Raw genomic sequence first — 23459 nt, forward strand, 5'->3', positions numbered from 1 at the left:
CCCCTGTTTTGAGAGTGGCGGTGGCTCGGCCCAACGGGTAACCGCTTCCTCCTCCACAGCTCGCTGCTGTTCTTCCCAGGGCTTTGCCGCCGCTGTCGCCGCTGTGGCCTCAGAGGCGGGAGGGGGCAGGAAGGAGGAGGAGCGGGGAGCCGCCGCGGTGCGCGCCGAGGCCCGTCTTCGCGCGGGGGCCCAAGATGTCGGTGGCGTTCGCAGCCCCCAGGCAGCGGGGGAAGGGCGAGATCACGCCGGCTGCCATCCAGAAGGTGGGCTGAGGGGCCTAGGCCGGGCCAGGCAGCCGAAGCCGGGGCTGGGGCTCATTACAGGGGGGCGGGTGAGGGAGGTCGGCGCCCCGGCTCGCGCCTGGGGCTGCTCGGGACGTTGGGAGCCCCAAAAAGTAGTCCTTAGCCGTTTTAATGTGGCGCTTTTCCTTTCTCTTTCCCTGTCCCAACACCTCCCCGCTTAATGGAGGGGTTGCAGTTGTGGCAGCCCTGCGAGGTAGGCCGCTATTGTGACTTCCCCTATGAAGGGGTTGACGGGAGGGGTGGGGTAGAGGTGGCTTGAATATCCAACACCGGCTTTCCACTTTAAATAGTAGTAATGGTAGTAATAATAATAATAATTTATACCCCGCCCATCTGGCTGGGCTTCCCCAGCCACTCTGGGCAGCTTCCAGCAAAATATTTAAGTACAATCATTCATGAAATATTAAAAGTTTCCCTAAGCAGGGCTGCCTTCAGATGTCTTCTAAAAGTCAGTAGTAGTAGTATTGTGACTTGCATTCGTCAAGATCGGCAGTGCGGTTTTAGTAGTAGGTTTAAAAGTGTGGGATTAGGACCTGGGAGACCAGGGTTCAAATGCCCACTCCGCCTTGATGGCCTCTGGGTGGCCTTGGGCCAGTCACTTCTTCTCAGCTCAGCCGAACTCAATAGGGTTATTTGAGGGTGGGTGGGGGTTAAATGAGGAAGGGGAGAGCCATGGCATGCCACTTGAAGGCCCTGAACGTGGGATAGAAATGAAATAAATGATAATAAATGTTGGAAATCAGGAAAGCTCAAGCAGTGGCCCCACACAACATAATCATGGAGTGGAAGAGAAGCGTAGAGCTAAATGGATTATAGGGGAGGGGAAGGAGGAGTGCATTAGCTGGAATTGCTCAAGAAATTGCAGAAAATCTTGTTACATGCATGTGAAAATGTCAGAGATGTCCCACTAATTATAAGTGATTCTCTCTCCTACCTCTCCTCCCCACCCCGAAGGCCCACAGCATCCAGCATGTTGCTAACTCATGATCTACTGAGGTGGGGGGGGGGGCACAAATCATTATTTACTGAGTAATATAAGAGCAGGCATTCAGGATTAACGCAGTGGTGAAGGCAGAGTATACGAGAAATCATAGCTCTTACCTACTGTTTCAGTATGAAAATTGGGGAGCAGTTGATATTAAAAGGTGTATCTGGAGGTGTATGTTTCAGCTGAAGTACTTTTACAGTAAGTTAAGTAGTTTAGAAGAGTGAAGATTTTAAAGAGCTGCTGTAAGTTAAATCGTTATGCTTCAGGGAAAATGATGGAAAAGGAGGGTGGGCTGGTAATGGAGAGGTTAGTAATAGGGTATGGGACTGTTAAGATGCTAAAGATATATTTGTGATGCAAAAGTACTGTTGAAAACTTGAGAAACCTGATGGTGGAAACACTTGCAGAACTGGAAAGATCACTGTGGAAAGCATATAGATATTATGGTTTCTGGTGTTGCTTAATTCATGGCAGTGGTAGTTAACTAAGAATTTGATGGTCTGCATTCTTCTGAAGACATTGAGGCTACAGTTTTAACACCAATTCATTGAAGTCCCAGAACTGTTTCTAAATGGCTGAACTAGGAGTTACATTTCTTTTTGGGCATGGTGGATTTTTTAAACCATACAGTTTCATCTTAAGTCACCTCCTCCCCATCTGCAATATGGAACTAATAAGACTGATCTATCAGTGGTGGTCTCACAATTACAATAAGATAATATATGTGAAGTACTTTCATTTGCTCAAACTGGTGCTTGAGTATTGATTCTGTTTAAGTAAACTACACAGTTTTAAGTTCTATATTATCTCTGGTAGCTAACTTCATAAGTGTAGAATCAAGAATTTGATGCTTTTAACTAACTGAAGTAATAGAAGTAGTTATAGTAGATTTTTTTGTCTTTTACAGTGACTGCATAAGACAAGAAAAATGAAGTGTCATAGCTCCAATTGACATTTCTTGAACGCAGAAATTTCTATTTTTTTCCTTCTAAAAATTATGAGTTAATAATTATTGTGGGGGTGGGGAGGGAAAGGAATAATCTATGTATGACTAGGAAACTAAAGTGTTCCAACAGTTTTACTGCTTCAAAATACCTACGGTAATTGCCCGCACTTATTCAAATGAAGCTTCTTTGATTTTAGGTTGTCTGACTTTTCTAATTCTGTCATTCTTAATACCACTATTAAAGTTTAAGTATGCTTAAGATTGTGGTAGAACTTGAAGTTATTGATAGCTAAAAGGGAAACTGGGAAAATGAGTTACATAGTTGCTGTACCCTCCCCCTTATTGAGGAAAAAGTACAACAGACAAATAGCAGTGGTAATGAAGCTGAACTCGGGATTCCACAAGAGGGACCAAGAAAGTTTATGATCTGGGTTGAAAAGACAGATTGTGACAAAATCTAGCTCCAGTTGAGATCAGTAATCCTGTTGCTATGATAGGCAGCGACTCTGAAAGAAGGAAAAGGTCTTTTGCTAAACTTTCAAAAAGAAAAGAGATTCGGAAGAATAGAGTTCAGTGGGTGCTTGAATGGATTGACCTTATTGAGAATCTGTTTTATTATTACAGATGTTGGATGAAAACAACCATCTCATTCAGTGTATAATGGACTACCAGAACAAAGGCAAAACTTCAGAGTGCTCTCAGTAAGTTAATTACCTGAATGTAATTCATGTTCACTCTTGCCATGTTCACTTTAACCATGCTCTAAAGTAATGTGCTGTGCATACAGAACAGGTTTTTCAGGTGCACAAAACACGTTATGCAAGCAAGGGCATAATCTCTAACTTCTGCTTATATAGCATTATTGTACAGTATTGGTTGGTACAAGTAATATTTTTTCTGTTCAGTTAGCTGGTTAGTATATCTCAGACATATCCAACTGTTCAATTGTGATCAACCAGTAGATTGGGGGAGTGATCCTGGTCAATCGCGGGAATGTTGTCGCCCCCTGGCACTGGGTCCCGCCACCGCCACAGCAGGAAATGCCAGGCTGGACGGGAAGCGCAAGAGATGTTGCCCGGCCTGGCCGTGGCAGCGGCAGCTACAAGACCCAGCGGCGGGGGGGGGGGGACATTCCTTGTCTGCTTGCCTGCCCCCTGGCCTGGCTGCTGTGGCAGCCCCAGCACTGGGTCCCTTTGACAATGAGGGGGAAGGTGGGAGGGGGAAGGAGGGAGGGCAAGTGTGATCGGAATCCACATCAGCTGTGTGGCTCACTTTGACGGAGGGAGGAGGGGGAAGGAGGAATCGGGTTTTTATACTGGGAGTGGATCGCAGTCTCTTGAAAGTTGGATGTGCCTGGTATATCTGTTTCGTGACATACACATACATATGTGTGGGCCATCATGGTGTAAAATTTTGAATAGGCAAGTTAAGACAATGGTGTGGTCCCTACAACCAGCATTACCCAAAATACCTAATTCGTCTATCAACCATCTACACAGGAATGTACTTTGGATATGTGGGAATAAGGCTTTTAAGAGCTTTAAGATGTCAGAAGCAGCACCTAGAAGTGGTGCCTAAAACTAATTAATAGCCATTGTGTGGAGACCAAAATTTGAGTATTCTACACCAATTCCTGTTTCTGAGTTGTTTTTAAGTGTAGTCCAGTACAAAGTCTTCATAAGAGGCTGCCGTTAGAATAGCTACATGGCAGTTTTTGACAGTAGTGACATGAGAATCTTTAACCTTAAACTGTAAACATACTCTGCTTTTTTATAGTTATCAGCAATTGTTGCATACAAACTTGGTCTACCTAGCCACAATAGCAGACTCCAATCAAAATATGCAATCTATACTGCCACCAGTAAGTACCTTGTAAAGACAATTGTGTGTGTTCTTTCTCATGTAAAAAATGTACCTAAAGAAAAGTTTAATCACAAATATCTGTACTAATTTTTCTGCATGGCATCTTCTACCTTGTAACAAACATCTCTGCCCCATATATCTCGATTTGCAGTATATTACTAAAATAGAACTTGATTTCATTGAAAAGGCTGTAATTCTTAATACAGGATCAGTCATAATTAAAACCAGCCCAATTCAGATTGCTGGTTTTGACTTATAAAGTCTTAAATGGCTCAGGACCGCAATACCTGAAGGACCGCCTCTCCCCATATAAATGTCCCAGATTCTAAGTTCATTGGGGGCCCTTTTTTGTGTGCTTCCTCCATGTGAGATCTGAAGGGTGGCAACATGAGAACGGGCCTTCTCTGTAGTGGCTCCCCATTTGTAGAATGCTGCCCCCAGGGAGATTTGATTAGCACCTTCACTATATGTTTTTAGGTGACAGGCAAAAACGTTCCTTTGGCTGATTACTATTCCACAGCCTTTTAAATGTGTATGTGGGAAGGGGGATTCCTGTTTTGCTGATTTGTTTTACTTATTTACTTGTTTTTATTCTGTATTTTATTCTGTGAACTGCCCTGAGATCTTATGATAAAGAGCAGTATATAAATCTAATAAATAAAATAAATGATTAGATTGTACCTTTAGCACAGATTACCAAGTCTCTGTATTGATATGGTACAGTGATACATTTTGTTTTTAAAATACTAACTCCATGCAACTAATTCTTCCAGTTGCTGAAGGGCATAAGGACATAAGAAGAGTCTGCTGGATCAGGCCAAAGGTCTGATTCTCTTTTGAAGCTATCCTAGTTTGGTGGCCATCACTGACTCTTGTGGGAGTGAATTCCATAGCTTAGCGTTATGAAGAAGTACTTTCTTTTGCCCTGTATCTTCCCTGAGTTCTAGTGTTACAAGAAAGAGAGAGAAAAACTTTTCTCTATCCACTTTCTCTATACTATACTTAATTTTATACAGCTCTATCTTCTCTAAACTAATAGGTGCAAAGGTTATAATCTTTCCTCAGACAAGTTGCTCCATCAGCTTGATTATTTTGGTTTCCCTTTTTTGATGCAGTTTGGGATCTCATGTTAGGGTTTTCCATGGGGAAAGTAAAGCTAAATTCAAAGGTGTCCTTTTTTTGCTTGCGTAAGAGGTTGCATAACTACTTGCACAAGTGGAAGCATGATAATTGCTATAGAATCTACTTAGCATAGCATTGCATGAGCTGTAATACAACTTCTTCTCCAAGCACTTGCAGCTATTTTTCTTCCACCCACAGTTATTTGGAGCCAACCCATTTAATGCAACTTACCCTAATATTCGATTGGTTGAAAATGCCACTTAACACACTACGGTTGTGCCCTATGGTTTCATAGTACCTCATCACAAACCTTACAAGCCTTACAAGAGTTGTTAACCAAAAACACATCACTGTTTTCTGTTACCTCCATGCTAGTTTTTGTTGCTGATGTCCCCAACACACCCTTTTCTTTACAGCACAGTGCGGCACCATCAACATCGTCTCCCCACTGCCCCCTCTTTTTCAAAAAATATTTTCTGTGGTGGCAGCAGCACCACTGCAGAAAACTTCTCTGGCACCTTGGTTCTTAGAGAAGACCAAAAGCCATTAACGAGATCCAGCCTTTCTGCGTAAGAATGCCTGTGGTGGTACTGCAGTTTGCCAGAGTGGCTTAAAAGGACTTTTAAAAAAAAGTAAAAGTAAGCTTTAGAATTGTTAAAGTCTATCTAGCTGCTGTGGTCAACCAAACACCTAACCACCTTGCCCAAATGCCTGGCTCTGTGAAGGAGCCCTTTTTCCATTCTCAAGAAACTCCCAGGCCAGATAGGGAAGTAGAGATGGTGGCTAGTCAGCTGCCATGGATGAGAACCAAACTCGACTTCCACACGAAGTGATGCCTCTACACACCACCAGCTGGAGCCATTGAGTTCGTAGGTAGCAGGCTGGGCTGGTGAGGGGCACATTTTTAGCCAGTGCCTGACTTGGGCAACAGTTGGTGCCAGACCTGTTGTAATTGGGAGGTGGCGGAAATGGTGCCCTCTAGATGCTGTTGGAGTGCCACTCGCATTAGACTAGAGCATTGGTCATGCTGGCTTGGGCAGTTGATGGGAATTGTAGCCCAAAGCTTCTGAAGAGTACCAGGTTGGCTACTTTTGTTATTCATAATAAATTTGAACTTTATCCAAATACAGCTTGGAAGACTAATTAGGTTGACTTCTATTCTCCACTGAGCGGGAGAGGAACTTGGACTGTCCCTTCCTCCCACCCTCTTAAATATGCTGCTCTGGCAGGGAAGAAAGGATGCTATTGTGGCTGCATGCCAGCTGCAAGTTATGCCAGTGTTGAGAAAGTTGCACTACACAGTGCTTCTTGCATCTGGTATGGAGCCATAGCAAAATACTAGATGTCTCTACCTCCCCTTGCTGTTGCCACAATTCTTTTTGTGCGGTGGGTGGGGAGAGATGGATAGATGAGTGGGAAGGGCGATGGGTTGTTGGGCGATCCAAGTTCTTTCTGCATTTGAGGAGAACAGTTTTTTAAGACAAATTCCAAGCTTGGCATGGGGAATTTGCCCATCTCTGCTTGCAACTACCTGAAATCTTTCTTGTACCTAGAGTTAAAAAATACGCTTATTGCAAAAGAATTAGAAGTTAGGCGATAAATAGACAATGGATGAAAGAGTGGAAGAAATGTACAGACTAGGGCTTTTAAAAAATAGCTGAACACCTAAAGAAGAAATCTGAAAACAGATTCATTTATACTTACCTGTTTTTCTTTATAGACTTCTTGAAGCAAACAAATTATTTGTTCAGCCCTGTCCTCTGGGAAAACCTTACTAATATTCTTCAAACTTAAACATTCTGCTAATGTCTGAAAGAATAGTTGTCTTGACACTTTTATGCAGATGTTTATCTTAATATAACATCTTTAACATCCATGAAAGTCATAGCTTGCTTATTTAGTGTTTTTAGATGCCTTAGCTTTTTGAAAATTGGATCCAAACATGTTTTTCCTTAAGCACAAATAACTGTATTTATTGCATGGTTATACACATGTAAACCAAGTACGATTTTAAAAATGTTTCAAAAATCTTTATCCTATACTGGAGTTCTCTATTTAAAAGAATTGACATGTACTGAATTGATGCAAGTTTCAGAATCTTGTTTCTCTTGTTCTTGTATTTATCTACACACATTTAGTTCCAGTGTCTTAGTTAAAAGTGAAACTCATAGTTTCTTTCCTGTTATGTCTGCTTCTGGTAACTCAGTAACCCACTCCCTGACTTTCATGATCTGATAGTGGGTACCAAGGAAACTTCAACTCTTTAGGTAAAGGAGTACACTTAATAATCTTGTTTGTGAAAGATGTGTAAGTTTGAAACCTCAGTCCTGAACTTAGCTGTTCCACAAGAATAGCTATATAGTTTCTTCAGGTCTAATATGCATTTTAGAAATGAAACTTAGGAACATAGGAATCTGCCTTTTACTGAGTCAGAGCATTGATCTATTTAGCTCAGCACTGTCTGCTCTGACTGGCAGAAGTTCATCAGGGTTTCAGGCAGGAGACCTTTCAGGATTTTCCCAGGATGGAGTTAACACAATGACTTCTTTCCAGAACTGTGCCACTATAGGGCATGACTAGATTACATGTTTCACTGCCACCCCTGGTGTGCCACATTGACAACATATGTCTTTGGGTTCAAGATGCTTCAGGTAGATGTGGTGAAAAAGGCCACGTTTTGGTGGATTAGGTATAATAGAAGGTCCAAGAAACAAAATTTAATAGGGGCCAAAACAGTTTGCTATTGTCTCAAGTGTATAGGGCAGTCCAGCTGTCTATGCATTCCTCACATTGGCCATCCACATCACATTTCCCATTACCCAGTAGGTTTTTTAAAAAGGTAAGAGTGCGTGGGTTTTGAATAGTTTACTGAGGGGATGTGGTCCTCCAACAACCCCTGGGTTCAGAGGCACTTAAAGCTGCTGGGCCAAAACCAGAAACTAAAAAGTATTAAAATTGCAACTACTGTCATTCTGCTGCAAAGGGCAGGGCAGAAAGTCTTCCTCTCTAGGCTTACCTTTTTTTTAGCATGGTGACTCCCACCACCACTTATCACTTCCATTGCACCATCATGCCCCCTGTATGTACAGGGTTTACACCAGATGGTAAGTTTCCCCTGGGAATAGTGTCTCATGATTACTTCACAGGTCTGTTTACACAGCTGTATGATAAGAGCCTTCCCTGTTCGTGGGAGATTCTCATGGGAAGTATGATGGGTAGTCTGTCCTTTGAAGTTCCCTTCTTTGACTTTCCTAGAGGAGATTGTCATGCATTTATATACCTTTATTTTGCTTTCCCTCTAAACTCTTGCATAATCCTTTTGCTGATGTAATAGGGGAGTTGATTTTTGAAGATTTTCTCTGAAATTCTGCATACCACCTCAAACACCTCTTCAACCCTCTGGAGCAGATTTTCAGGTGGTTGGAAGTAGAGGGGGAATCAGCAAAACTTGCCTGCTTCCTCTTCTTTGAGTGCAATAGAATGCTCTTCCCTGAGCAGAATTTTTTTGCTCTATCCCAGTGTCCCTGCGGGAATTTATGGGATGACTCGCTTAATCATAGAATCATAGAATTGTAGAGTTGGAAGGGATGACATAAGTCATCAAGTCCAACTCCCTGCAGTGCAGGAATCTTTTTGCCCAACTTGGGACTCAAACCCACAACCTTACAATTAAGAGTCTCATGCTCCCCACAGGCACCCTGAAGTCAGCTAGTTCAACCCCCTGCCACGCCGAAATCTCAACTAAAGCATCCATGACAGATGGCCATTCAAACTGCTTAGAAACCAGCGCCTTCCTAGGGAGCCTGTTTTCATATTCAACATTAAAGTAAAATCCTGAATTTATTTTGTAGCAGGTACAGATAAAAAGGTTGACATTCTAAATAAACAGCCTATAAACAGCCTGAATTGTGAGGAGAAAGTCTGTGCTGGAATGGTCATACTGGAAGATAGTGCTGTGCTGCAAAGTCTTACCAGTCATTGAGGGAAGTTTAATATATCAGGAGAAGCAAGGCACATGCTGAAGAACTTGGTTAATGTACCACATGTATATGATGGGTATTTATTGTACTAACTTCTTCTGTTTCATTAAATTGTCTTTCAGCCACCCACACAGAATATGCCAATGGGTCCAGGAGGAATGAGTCAGAGCGGCCCTCCCCCACCTCCACGTTCTCACAATATGGGTTCAGATGGTATGGTAGGTGGGGGCCCTCCTGCACCGCACATGCAGAACCAGATGAACGGCCAGATGCCTGGTAAGTTTTTTCTCCAAGAAGACATTAACACCAGGGTTGCTCAGCAACTGAAACAACATGTGGGCTCAAGGGATAGAAGATTGTTGACGACAAAACTGCTTTGAATGCCCCCTGAGTACAAGCTCTCTAAGTTTGTTAGCTACAGAGCTATGTGACCTGTATTCTGTGTTTATCAGGCTGCCCTTGGGCTTTGATGTAGCTGACACACAGCATTCCTCTGAACAGAACTGGCTAAATTTAGTCTGTCTGAAACCATACAGTTACAGCTGTGTTTAGAAGGCTTTCTGAAGAAAGGTACTGGCCTGTGGTTGAATAAATTCTCACTGAAAGATTATCTCATGCTATCACATCTAACTTAGTGTGATATGTAAGAGGTGAAGCTGATGGAAAAGTCACTTAGACAGAAAATCTAATTTCTACTAATCTTCTCTATGGTACAATGGCGGGGGGAGGGCTGTATATCAAGCAAGTTGTCTACAATACCTCAACATGATTTTTTCCGTTCTAAACTTGAAGTCAAGTTTTTATTACAGAATAAAAGTGTGTGACATGTCAGCGCTTGCAGGATAAAAGCAAAACAGTGTTTCATGTTTTTATCAGTTTTATTAGGCTGTATTTTTCTGGGGAAAGATTGGCACACAAAATGTCATTGAAGAAGGAATCCCACCCTACTGTTTGAATACCATAACAACACAAGAAAAGCCATGCTGGATCAGACCAAAGGCCCATCTAGTTAAGCATCTTGTTCTCACAGTGGCCAACCAGATTACTGTGCGAAGCTTGCAAGCAGGATGTGCAAACAACAGCATTCCCTCCACTTGTAGCTGGTATATGGAGGCATATTGCCTCCAAGGATGGAGGAGAATGCAGCCATTGATGGTCCTATACACCATGAATTTGTCTAATGCTCTTTTAAAGCCATCCAAGTTGGTGGCTATCGCTACATCTTGTGTCAACAAATTCCATTGTTTAACCATACCACTGTTTTAACCATTTCGGGTATTAATTAAAATGTTTCAAATCTGTATAAACGTGACTTGGGGTCATCAATAGAGTGCTACATTCAGCATGTACAAAGCTTTAGTCAATGTAGGAAATGCTAACAGTGATGCAAAATGTTACTTCTTTTGGAAGGGCAGTATGACTAAATATGCAGGAAATTTCAATCTTCTAAGTGTGTTGTGTTTAAGTGACAAACCTTATTGAGCAGCCTAGATGATTTTTAAATGAGCATCATAGCTCTGTGATTGTGTGTTTCAAGACATTAATATAGAAATTATTTTTCTTCAAAGGACCTAATCATATGCCTATGCAGGGGCCTGGACCCAACCAGCTCAACATGACAAACAGTTCCATGAACATGCCTTCAAATAGTCATGGGTCCATGGGAGGTTATAATCATTCAGTGCCATCCTCTCAAAGCATGCCTGGACAGAATCAGATGACAATGAGCCAAGGACAGCCTATGGCAAACTATGGTCCTAGACCAAATATAACCATGCAACCAAATCAAGGTAAAAGAATAAATTTCTACTCTTTATTATTATTTTATTATTTCTCTTTAATTAATTTGTATACCACCCTTCATCCAAAGATCTCAGGGTGGTTCACAGCATAAAATTCCTCCTTTTCATCAAATAAGATAAAATGATTTCAAGGTGTTTATTTGGAACTGAGTTACGCTATTAAAAAGTAGAGTTGGTTTCTGATCTTTACTTGTTGAAAATGTCTGAAAAATAGGTTTTTTTATCGGTTAAGAGTTCAGAAAAGCAAAGTGAGCCAGACAGAGCAGCTGTGAATCCAAGCAACTTGGATTTTCTACAGTTTGCCACACAGTGAAAACAAGGTTTTTGTGAACAACTGTTTAAATCATAGCAGGTTTTAGTCTGTAGGTAGGAAGAAGTAAAGTTGGCACACCACTGTGATTATAATAAAGAGAAAAGGTACCTAAAATTATATGTTGACAGGTTTTCCAAATCTTTCACACAGAGGACCTGAAGCAGGGTTTTAGCAAATTGTTAAAGCAAACACAAGGTTGTGTTGCAGGAAATCTTAGATTATAGTCTTCAAGATCCTGTACTATGCTAGGTCAGCTGAAGCCAATGAAACTTTTCTAGCATATTCAACACTTTACAGTATAAGGTTTGGCCATCTTTCTTTTTGAGCAGGTTCTCCCTATCCCTATATGTTTTTGTATATTAACTACTATATTTTGCATATTAGCCTTAAATTACTTTTTGTTTATCTTGTAGAAAAAGTTTTGCAAGACATTTTGGGTTTCTGGTGCCCCAAAATTGTTATTTGTCAAAGCTGATAATTAGAAAAGTTAATGTTTCTTTTTGTTTGTCTTGAATGTAGGTTATAGTTAGAATGAATGCATAAAATGTTGCTATGGCTTTTCTCACTGTAGGCCCAATGATGCACCAGCAGCCGCCTTCTCAACAGTATAACATGCCCCAGGGAGGTGGACAACATTATCAGGGACAGCAGCCACCAATGGCAATGATGGGTCAAGTTAACCAAGGAAACCATATGATAGGACAGAGGCAGATTCCTCCATACAGACCTCCACAGCAAGGTAAGATTCAAAGTTGCCAATTTTACCACTTGATTAATTAACACATAAGAAAAACTTTCAGCTGATTTTCTTACCTATATCCTGTTCTCTATATTCTTGACATACATTCTGTATTTATCTAAATTTTTCAGAGAAGGCCACAAAAGTTTATAGTACACAATTTTACGTGTGCACCTGCCTGCTCTGTTTATCATTTCAGGCCTAAAAGAGTTAGCTTTTGCAAAGCTTTTCTGCCTCAGAACATAAAGGCAAATCCCCAAACAAGTGGCTATTTCCAATCCTGTACTATTATGTTTTCCTCAAAATAGTACTTGAAGCCAAAAGGTCACTATTTTGGAATTAAATGTTGAAACCTGTATTTTTCTGTTCTAATTTTCATTTTTGAATCAAAAATTATATAAAAAGATAAAACTTCGCTTAAATCTATGTTCAGTATATGGAATACTGTACAATCTGTACTAATGTAGAGTGGAATTGACAAGTTGCACACTAGACAAGATGAGATGGTTTTCAAAAACTATCTGCTTTTTCTTTTCTTTTTTAAAGAGCAACAAGTATGTATATATATACACACATATATAGATATTGTCTTTCTGTTTTTAGAAATTTATATTCGCATCATCTTGGGTATATAATTCAGTCAAGTTGCTGTATATATATAATACATACCTGTTTAGTCACAAAGCATTAAGTATGCTTTCTGAAACACAGTGACACGGGTGGGGGAAGTCTTAGATGAGGACTGTTTCTCATAGTAAACTGAGAAATTAGTGAGCGTGCTAACAGAGAAAATAAGTTATTTACATATTGACTGGTTGTGGTTTTTCAGGCCCACCACAGCAGTACTCAGGCCAGGAAGACTATTATGGGGACCAATACAGTCATGGTGGACAAGGTCCTCCAGAAGGCATGAACCAGCAATATTACCCTGATGGTAATTTCTCATAATATTAATTTTCCCATTTTACATACCTGCCCATTACCAGTTATATATAAAGCTATTTGATGAACAACTTTTAGCAGCTGATCACTAGAACACTTCTTATATTTACTAAATCTTGTAAGTTCAGTAATCTGAAACCCTACGGATAACTTTATTTTACAGCTCACTCAAAGTATAAACTTTGTAACTTCAGTTCTAGTACCCTGATACAGATTTTATCAGAATTCCCTCTTTTGGCTCAAGATATATTAAATTCTTCACTGTTTGTAGGACACTTGATGCAGTCATGTATTATGTCTGCTTTTCAATATCATTTTGCTTATAAAAAGAAATTTTAAAGCTCAATACTTACTTAAGAGCTGTTAACAAAACAACCAACATGCTTTTAAAGTCTTTTCTTTCTGTGTGTTTTAAAGAGCAAGCTGCGGTTGCAATTACTTTGACCCAGTTCGTGGCTGCATTCTATGCTTGCATTGCAGAATTCTAGATAACTCCACTTTTCCTTTTAACATTTTTCTGATTTTCGAAATCACATAATTTTGGGAAGTACAAATTCTGGCTCTTAGCATTGTAAAATTTTCTCGTAAATTAGAAATTCTTATTGTATATTATAGGGAAATGCAAGGATGTTCCTCAGGAAATGAAATTTTTAAATTCAATTTTAATGTATGGTAGTAAAGGCAAATTAAAAATATATTGATGGATTCATTGCTGCTGTAAGAGCTAACATGACACTTTGTACATTAATTTGTGGCACACAATATAATACCTTTTTCAGAGCAACTATTTGTTGCAAATGAATTGTGTGGTGTGTTTTTCTTAACGTGTTCAGATAGAATTTGCTGATATTTTACCACATTTTTATCATTCATCACCATCATATTCATGGTTTACTTAATCCACATGTCAGGAAATCAGATTTCCACACCCCTAATTATGGTTCAAGTTAGAGCCAGTTTTGTAACATGTAAAAGTATGGTAAGGCAGAGTCACACAAAAGCACTCTTTCAAATTCTATCAATCACTGCTACAACTTCCCCCTTGGAAGTCATACTGTGTCTTATCTGGCTGCTAGATGTTATGCACAAGACCAAACCAAAAGTGTAAGCTGCCAAGAGAACGTGAACTATAGAGTGGCTTATAAATGGTATAAAATACATAAAATTATGTTTTCAGCTGTGGCATAAGTAACTTTTGTGAACATTTTCTAAAGTCCATTTGCAGCTAGATGAATTAGAGCCACTATGTTCTGCTCTGTTCTTTTCTGTTTGGCAAATGCCAGAGTTGTCTTGTATAACATGATCTGCAAATCATGTCTTTAATTATGAAAAGGTATTTTTAACTGACAAAAAGTAGCAGGATATGGAATATGCAGTTGATTAAAATTTGGGATACCTATAGTCAGGAATGATTTTATATACAGATAGTAGCCACAAAAGTTGAAAGCATTTTGAAAAATGTAGTACTACTTTTTAACTAAAAGAAGCATATTATTACTGACCATGGTCAATATTACTTAATGAAGTAGATTTCTAATTACAAGCAGGAGAAATATGTGAGAACTTAAAGCAAGCATCAGGTAGGATGTTTCTTTTACCAACTGGATCCTAATGGCAGGTGTCCATAGCATTTACTCATTGCGCTTATACGATAAAGGAGAATTTGGAAGGAAAGCTGTCCTTTCTCTTGTGTCCCCCCCCCCCAAAGGATTGCTGTGGATAATAGTTACATTGGGGCAGGGGAAGATAAGTATTATTTTTTAGATATGCCGTACAAAAAAAAAGCAATAAAGTTTTTTGGAAGTTCATTGTAGTGTATGCTGCTTTTAGCAGCATATGGTTTTGAATTGGAAATCAGTAGAACAGGTGTATGATAATTGGTTTCTTTGTTCATTCTAATTAAATTCAGGTTATTTACATGTGAAAGGACTAAATGCTTTTATTTTTATAAAAAAAGACAAAAGTACTCCCCCCCCTCACAACAAAGATGATCAGAAGCTTAAGACTATCCCTCACTGTGATGTTGCTAGAACTACTTCATTAGCTGACTTTTTCATATCACGTGTTAATTCCGTATAAAAGGAAATCCTATTGGTAAATCCTTCTAAATCAATTTGAAGGTTCTTTTTAATGTATTTCCAGCTGACACTGATTTTTCAGTAAGATGAAAACTTCTTAGGATTTTCACTCAGAGGCCATTAACGTTTCTTCCTGTCTCTTGTCGAATTGATGTAGGTCATAGTGATTACGGTTATCAGCAACCGTCGTATCCTGAACAAGGCTACGATAGGCCTTATGAGGATTCCTCCCAACATTACTACGAAGGAGGTATCTATATACCTTCACACACACATGCGCACATACATTCCTTTTCCTCTTCCCTTCCACAAAGGAACGAAATCTTGCACAATATAACCTATTTCCTGCCCATGCAAAGCTCTTGTAGACTACTAGTCGCTGGCTGTTGAGAACTGCAGGGAACTTGAAGCATTCAAAATAGTTTCTTGCAACATCTAAACCTTAATTTGTCATTTCTAACAGCAGTAAAATGACTAAAACACCGTTAGCATCTATTCAAATCGTACCTTTTTATTTAAACATAAATCCATTGGTCCAGTTGTATATTTTGTGTGTATGTGTACATACAAATATAGTGCCATTAGGAAACAGCTTGCTGATTTGTGTAGCTAGTTTGTGCTCTGTAGCTGTCTTTAATTTTGTCCTTTTATTTATTTATTTAGCATAGTCATGGCATTATCAAGTCATGACATCACGTTCCAGTAAACTTAATGCTCATTTGGCAGAGATGCTGAAAAATGCTGCAGTTTAGCCTTGCAAAATCTGGCTTTAACTGCAGTTTGTTTGGCCTAATTCCTTCTGTTTTGGTTTGTTTGTTTTCTTGGTTTTGTTCAGTTTTTGAGATCAAGACTGGATTTTCATTTTGTTTTTGTGGTGTTCACTGTGCATATTAAAACAAGTGGGGAAAGAACTAGAAAAAGTGCCTTTAACTGTCCTTGCTTAACCTCATGTTTCAGGAAACGCGCAATATGCTCAGCAGCAAGAAGCCTACCAAGCACCACCTCAGCAGCAAGGCTATCAACAGCAGCAGTATCCAGGTCAGCAAGGTTACCCTGGGCAGCAGCAAGGTTATGGTGAGTAAATATATAGTCAGGGGTATACAACCTATGGCACTATATAGTTGAACTTCAACTCCCATGAGCCTTGTCCATCATGGCCAATGGTCAGAGAGGATGGGAGGTGAAATCCAGCCATTTTTGGAAGGTTACAGTTTCCCTATCACTGGGCTTTCTGCTTTTAGTTTACTCCTTTATCCTTTTGTAGCTGTCTGTGGAACCAAAATGTCAATTTACCAGCAGCAATAGAGCATTTATGCACCAACAGTCACAGAAGGTTCAAATCCACAGGCAGTTTATAAAGCAGGATTATACACACACTCCCCATGTGGCTATGGGGAGAGGATGGGGAGTTTTCACTTCTGTTATTAAACTAACCAGTAAACCATATGCCTTGAAAAATTTGTTTTCAGATAACACTTCTCCACTCTGTTAAAAGTAACATTTGAAAGCAGCAGTTTCAAAATCATTTTTGACATCCTTTGGCTCAGTTCCCTTCCTACACAGTAATTGGGAAGGACGTAGGTAGAATATGCCTAATACACACATTTGAATTGCCATTATTTGAAAGTTAGTCTTGTTTATTTCTGTATAACTTCCAAGTGAAATAAACTCAAGATCACAGCCTTCACGGTGTTAATTTAAAACAATATTTTTGGTCTCCTATAAGTTCTGAAATTGAAACAGACTGTGATAGAGTGCATTTGTGTGTTTTATCTTTTGCTTTTATTCAAATTGAGCAACTCTCAAAATCAGTGTTGTTTGATGTGCTAGTTTTTCTAATTTCAGCATCTCTTAATGTTCTCTACAGCTTTAATCTGTTTCGTACATAGATGGAAAGATCAGTGTCTAACCTTGCTCTGAACCATTTTGCAATATGAAGTAAACATAATATAGATATTTTCATCCTCATTGAATAACTGCCTAAGATGCAGACTGCAATCTGTGCACGCAAACTGAAGGTCACTGAAGTGAAGCTTCTGTGAACAAATTTCTGCCTGGTTAAGGAATTCATTGGGTTGTATCCAATGCAATATTCGTACAAGGATGCTTATATAGAGGGAATTCTGAAACCCCCCCTTCCCACTGCAGCCCCTTTCACCCTTGAAAAACTTTCCCCAAGACTAAGGCATCAGATGCCATTGGGGGCGCTGGCAGAGAATTGGGTAGAGGTAACTTGCACTCTCCCAAGAGTGGCTGGTTTGGTGTGGTGGAGCTGCCCTCCTAACACACCTGTCACTGCCTTCTTACCTGAACAATGCTAGGGCAGGCTTGGGACCATTGGGCTGACACTGCCAGTGTGCCTGCACAGCCCTGCCCCTGCAGCATCTAGGTAAGTGGCAGCAATACTCACCCTGCTGTTGTCGTCTCCTCTTTCCAGTATCCAGCCTCCCACTGCAGCCCTCTTGCTCCATTTGCTAGGCCTCAGGAAATGCTTTTCAGGGGGCTGCAGTAGAAAGGAGAGAGTGGGGAATTTAATGTGTGTAAGCATCCTTTTGTTCTTACAGCATTGAATGGACCCGACTGGTAACAGTCAGTGTTGCCTATTAAACAAACATGAGGCTGCCTCGATCATACCAGATCTACAAGTAAGGGGGGTGTTGTTAGTAAATTTTTATACCACCCTACATCCAAAGATCACAGGGTGGTTTACAGTATAAAGTTGTAGGTCAAGGATGATGGGAGTTGTAGTCCAGAAACATTTGGAAAAACAGATTCCCATCATCCCTGAATGCCAGCTGGAGGAGATGCTGCTGCGGAAGACCAGTACCTTCTTAAACTCAACTTTAGATAGCTTTTATAGCGTGACTGCTGTGTAATAAACATTGGTCAGCATCCCGACTACTGCAGTACTAGTACTTAGTGCCCAAGAAGGCTTTTAGCAGGTGTTCCTTGAACACCAGTCTTTCCTTCCACATTGCTGGCACCATGTCTAGTTTTGAAACAGATGGGACTTCCAAGCGTAGTTTGTGATATGGCAGGAGAGTTTGCTGTTCAGAGGAAAGTTGTCAGACATCACGCTGAGCATCCATTTAGGTGTCTTAAAGTACACCATTGAAGTGATATCCTCTATAAGGCAAGCAGGACAAAGTGAGCAAATCTGTCATCTCTGGAAAGCCTTCCCTCTACAGCCCTTGTTGTTGCATTGGCAAGCAGTGTTCAGTAGTGTACTTACATTCATTGTGAGACTTGAATTTTAACTTAATTCCTAGCTGCTGGATTCCCTCCTAAACAGCATTCTCTTTTAAACAAGCAAATAACATAGTTTTATTTGAAATGTTAATATTACTGTATTTGAGAGAGACTAGATAAATCAGTGATCTGACCCAGTATGGAGGCTAAGTACTGTGGATGTAAACCACACGTTTGCAGCTTTTGTTGAACAGACTTCTTTAAGCAGTATGTATTTTTTTCCCTTGGTAGAGCAAAGAGGATATTGGAAGGTATCGGTGTCTTTCACCAGTGCAAAATGACAAATGTGTCAGCTTGTAGATACATACTCACTATATGATATGTAACAAATATGCTTCCTAGTGTTGGATCAAGTTAAGTTAATAACTGCGTAAATAGACTTGGCTATATACTAGAGTTCCCCTACTGATTTTTAGATATTCATAGCTCTTTTAGTTTAATTGGATCCTGCAGAGTCTTTATAGGAGGCATCAAAGAATTTGGACACTAGATCCCAACAGCTTTGTTCTAATGTTTTTCCCCAATTGTAGAACAAAGAGATTCCGCCACCAAAAGCTATTGAAAAGGCGGATAGATTGGAAAGTGACAAGTAAAGCTTTGAAAAGAGTTTCTTCACTTGTCTTTGGTGGGCATCTATCTGGTAGGCTCATACCCACACTCTTACTGCCTGCCAGAAAGCAAAAACAACAGGGTGTATTTATTAAGGGGGGAAAGGGTTTTATTCTTTGTACTTTTTTCCAGAGTTTAAACAGAGGGACATGGTAATTATAATTTGGCCTTGATAAGTCACTGCTATGAGCTCAGCTTAACAAAATTGTCATGTTTGTAAAAGAAGAAAGATAACCATATAAAATGACTCGTATCTTTCAAATCTGGATAGCAGAAATTATTCTTGCAAACCTGGAGTTATAATATTAAGCAAGGAAGAGTCACAAACTTTCTATGATTCATGCGGAAAGGTTGCATCATTTAGGCCTTCCTTGTTTAGAGAAAAGGTGAATAAGAAGGGACATGATAGAGGTGTAAAATTATGTGCGGTGTGGATAAAGTGGATAGAGAAAAGTTTGTCTTCATTTCACATAATAGTAGAATTCAAGAGTATCCAATGAAGCTGATTGTTGGAAGATTCAGGACAGACAAAAGTATTTCATGTTGTATTTAAGCTACAGAATTATCTCACTTAAAAGGTAGTGATGACCACTAACTTGAATAGCTTGTAAAGACGATTATACAAGTTCATGGAGGTCAAGGCTAGCAATGGCTACTAACCACAATGTCTGTTTTTTTACCTCCACTGATGGAGGCAGTAAGCCTCTGAATGCCCATTTTTGGGAATCCCATGCAGGGAAAGTGCTGTTGCACCCAGTCCTGCCTACTGGTTTCCCCATGGCATCTAGTTGGAAATGTGAGAATGGGATGCTGGATTAGAGGGCCCAGTTGGTGTGATCAACAGCCTGTTCTGACATATATATATATATATATATATATATATATATATATATATATATATATATATATTTTATTAAGGATTTTCTTGTTTTACAGAAGTGTAGTGCCTCGTATTTTTTTTTTCATGTAACATTTTTACAAACCCGGTATGGCTCCCCTTTATCACATACACAGCCCAACAGGACAATGACAATAATCCACCAACAGCATACAAATCAATATGGCTAACCTGATCCAAAACACCCACCCACCTCACTCACACACGAAAACAAAGATCACCACAGCCAATCACAAGCAAACAATCACACCCTAGGCCAACCCCAACCTCTCTCACCACCAAAGGAACACAAGTGAACAACACAAGCAACGCTGACACCAAACTCTACATACATTAAACATAATAGAAACACCACCACCCGACCCCACCCCCATCCATCTTCCCTGTTCTGACTTTTTGAAAGAAATGGTTTGATGATTATGATTTGTTTCTGACTTCGTAGTTTTAATGTTTGAGTTGATCCTTGTTTAATGTTGCTCTATAAAATGTTTCAGGTCCTTCTCAAAATGCTCCAGGACCTCAGTATTCCGGTTATCCCCAAGGGCAAGGGCAGCAGTACGGAGGATATCGGCCTACGCAGCCTGGGCCCCCACAACCACCACAACAGAGGCCTTATGGATATGACCAGGTGCAGTTTTTGTATTCCCATTTTAATATTTTAGCTTTCAATTTGTCATTTCAGGTACAAATTATTACACATTTCAGTTTTCAGTCTTTGCAGGCTTATCGTGTATCCTCTTTAGCCCTCTTTGAAGGAACAAATTGGTTACAGCTAATCTGACAAAATTAATGTTTAGTGAATTTACTGAAAGTCAAATTCTAAAACAAAATTCAAAGTTAGTGTGCATTATTGTTCTCTAACAAATGCTCAGCTGTGCAGTGTGCCATGTAACCCTCTGTCCTGCAGTGGATGCAGGTTGGTTTAATGCAACACCATAAAAACTTCCCTTCTAGCTTTATCTGTCTTCTGACTTTTATAATATTTCCAGGCCACATAGAATCAAGAGGTGCAACTCTGCTGTTTTATTTATTTAAAAATCATTTCTTGTCAGCTTTTACAAAACACTCAAAGTGGCCTGAGTAAAATTAAGAATACATAAAACAATAAATTTAATTTAGCTACTGGGCTTTGGTGTTGTTCTTAGATACAGGTTGTATACAACTTGCATTTTACTCAGTGTATACACATTGAAAGTAATCAATTAATCAAGTTAGTCATGTTCATTAATTTCAACTTAAATTACTCAGAATAAACCCATTGTAATTAATGGACACTAAGTTATGCCCATTAATTTCACTAGGTCTGCTCTGAGTGAAACTTAGTTGAATGCATCCCACAGGGTCTACTAATAGAAATACTTTATTGTCACTGTACCACTTGTTTACAGCGAGATTAATTATTTATATTTTTATATATTTATATATTGTATTTTTATTTTAATTGTAAGCCACTGTAGGAACACTGTAGTTTTGAAGGTGCAGGGTTTAAATATGGTGAACAAATCTGCCGGTTTTGTTGGAATGTCAGAACAATAAGTTAAACTCTGAAGGTCTTTATTGCCAGTTCCAGTTTCTAAGAAAATCAATAGTGTTTACAATTGATATTTTAAAACAAATCCCATTTGCCATTACTTTAGCTTTAGAAGAAGTGAAAGTTCAGGGGTATGTGCAAGTCTTATGACTTTGGGACATATTCCAGGTGTGTTGTTTTGTTCTAGGAAAATAAGGAAACCAACAGTATATTTACATTCATTCTCTCCCTCTCTCTTCTTAGGGGCAGTATGGAAACTACCAACAATGAAAGAAAAACAAAAATCAGGAAATAACCAGTAAATTTTAGCAGCTGTATTGCCTCTTCAGTATTGTGGACATCTCCTTTTGAAGAGAATATTCTAGTCTATCTAGTTTGGGAAACAAGAGAAACAGAAGAAAAAACAACCTTGCATTGTTGATAAATGGCTGCTTTTCAGTATATTGCCTGTCTGGACTAGTTTATAAACAAAAGTGATAGTCCTTCTAAAATAATTTTGCATCTGTACTCTAGATGGCAATATTGGACAGAGAATACTCAATTTTGCAAGGAGCTTAGAACTGTACATCAAACAAACTGTTACAAGCTGAAATGTGTGAACAGCATTGTATGTTTATGAAGGTTAAGGGAATTTGATATTTTTCCACAGATTCTTTTGTAAGGGGAAGGGGAAAATTTTTACAGCAGCAATATTTTATATATTATGTTTTTCATATGGAATATGCAAGGCAGTACACTACGCACTGGGCAAGGTCAGAAACCCATATAGATTGGCACATGATGCATTCTTTATTGTGTTAGTCTCATTGTTGTATGAAAGAGAGATGCTCAACATACATTCTTGACAGACTGGTATGCAGAATTAATACCCCATCTATTTAATGACAGGATGATCATGGACAATAACACAGTCTAGTATAAAGAATTAATTTTTAAATATTTTGTGCAAAGCTCTTTTGTAAAAATGGTTTCTAGCAGTGGCAATTTTCTGTAATATTATTATTTTGGTAACAAGAAAATGTTCAGATTGGATTTGTAAGTGTCTTGTAATGGTTTCACATAAATCAAGCTGTGATCTTTTTCTGATTGCAGTAACAAGGAATTTTAAAAAGTGTTCATTTAACCTGGCTTGAATATACAAAGTATTTAAAAACAAATTATAGATAGGTCGACATGTATTTTATTTCATAAGTGTATTTAACTTTTAGTAGGATCATTTCTATGTAACAAAAATAGTATAGGCACTTTTGTAAAACTCTTGTCTAAACTTTATCATATGAGAGTTAAGAAAGAAGGCATTTGTTGTTTTATGTCCATTTTCATACTGGTTGATATGAGACCAAGACCAAGTTCTACTGAGGTTTTTTAAAATGCCAAACTCCATTGTGAACTGCATTAATTTTTAGTGTTGTGTGTGAGTTAGCCATCACTTGGATTAACAGCAGAGCCATAGAGAACACAAAACTGTTTGAGATCAACCTGCAATTGTTTTCTCAGGTGCATCACCATAGAGTGTGTTGCACAGAAATACATGCATTTAGGCTGTCTTAGTAAATATTTTTAAAAATATAACTAAAATTGGCCCAGGAGTTAGATATGTTTATTATGTGTTGCTATATTTTTACATGATAAGCTGTACCTGAATGCATAAGACATAAAAAGATGCATTCCTCCATAATTTTAAATTCAGAACAAATTTCTTTTTTATATTGGTTGCAAATTAAAATCAAGTTTTGAACTGAAAATGTGAGGAACATAGGTATGAACTAAATGCTTCTAGGTTCTATGCCAATTTCCCACCACTGTGTACTTCATTGCTATTTAAAACTCTCCTCCATCAACTCTTAACAGAAGAATAAATTATTTGTGATTTTAATTTTTTCATTTGCTCCTTTAGATTAGATCTGTTTCACTCTGATATTTCATTTGCAAGCATTGCTGCAGTTTTTTATTTTGTAGTTGTTGGTGCAGGATAACCAAATAGTATTTGTATTCTAGAACTTTATCAAAATTCTCTTCCCATAGCCAAGTTAATTAGAATTAACTGTTCAGTAATCAGTATGTTGTTGTGCGTAGGCTGTTTGTTACAAAATTCTC

At 39.1% G+C, this 23459-nt stretch overlaps 1 protein-coding gene across 3 annotated transcripts; it reads left to right on the forward strand.

Moving 5' to 3' along the window:
• Positions 1–65: 65 nt before the first annotated feature.
• On the forward strand, positions 66–23238 carry SS18 (SS18 subunit of BAF chromatin remodeling complex). 3 transcript variants are annotated; one of them, XM_081014457.1, is made up of 11 exons: positions 66–263; positions 2861–2937; positions 4013–4097; positions 9324–9477; positions 10770–10991; positions 11888–12055; positions 12885–12989; positions 15233–15325; positions 16033–16149; positions 20326–20459; positions 21606–23238. In XM_081014457.1, exons 1-11 carry the CDS (start codon positions 195–197, stop codon positions 21630–21632), a joined length of 1251 nt encoding a protein of 416 aa, XP_080870583.1. In that variant the 5' UTR covers positions 66–194; the 3' UTR covers positions 21633–23238. The 3 variants fall into 3 exon arrangements, with proteins under 3 accessions (XP_080870583.1, XP_080870584.1, XP_080870585.1); XM_081014458.1 differs by lacking the exon at positions 15233–15325 and having other exon boundaries at positions 67–263; XM_081014459.1 differs by lacking the exons at positions 12885–12989; positions 15233–15325 and having other exon boundaries at positions 67–263.
• The last annotated feature ends 221 nt before the right edge of the window (positions 23239–23459 follow it).

This window comes from Podarcis pityusensis (assembly GCF_964106645.2).
Source record: "Podarcis pityusensis genome assembly, chromosome: 7".
Classification (NCBI taxonomy): domain Eukaryota; kingdom Metazoa; phylum Chordata; class Lepidosauria; order Squamata; family Lacertidae; genus Podarcis; species Podarcis pityusensis.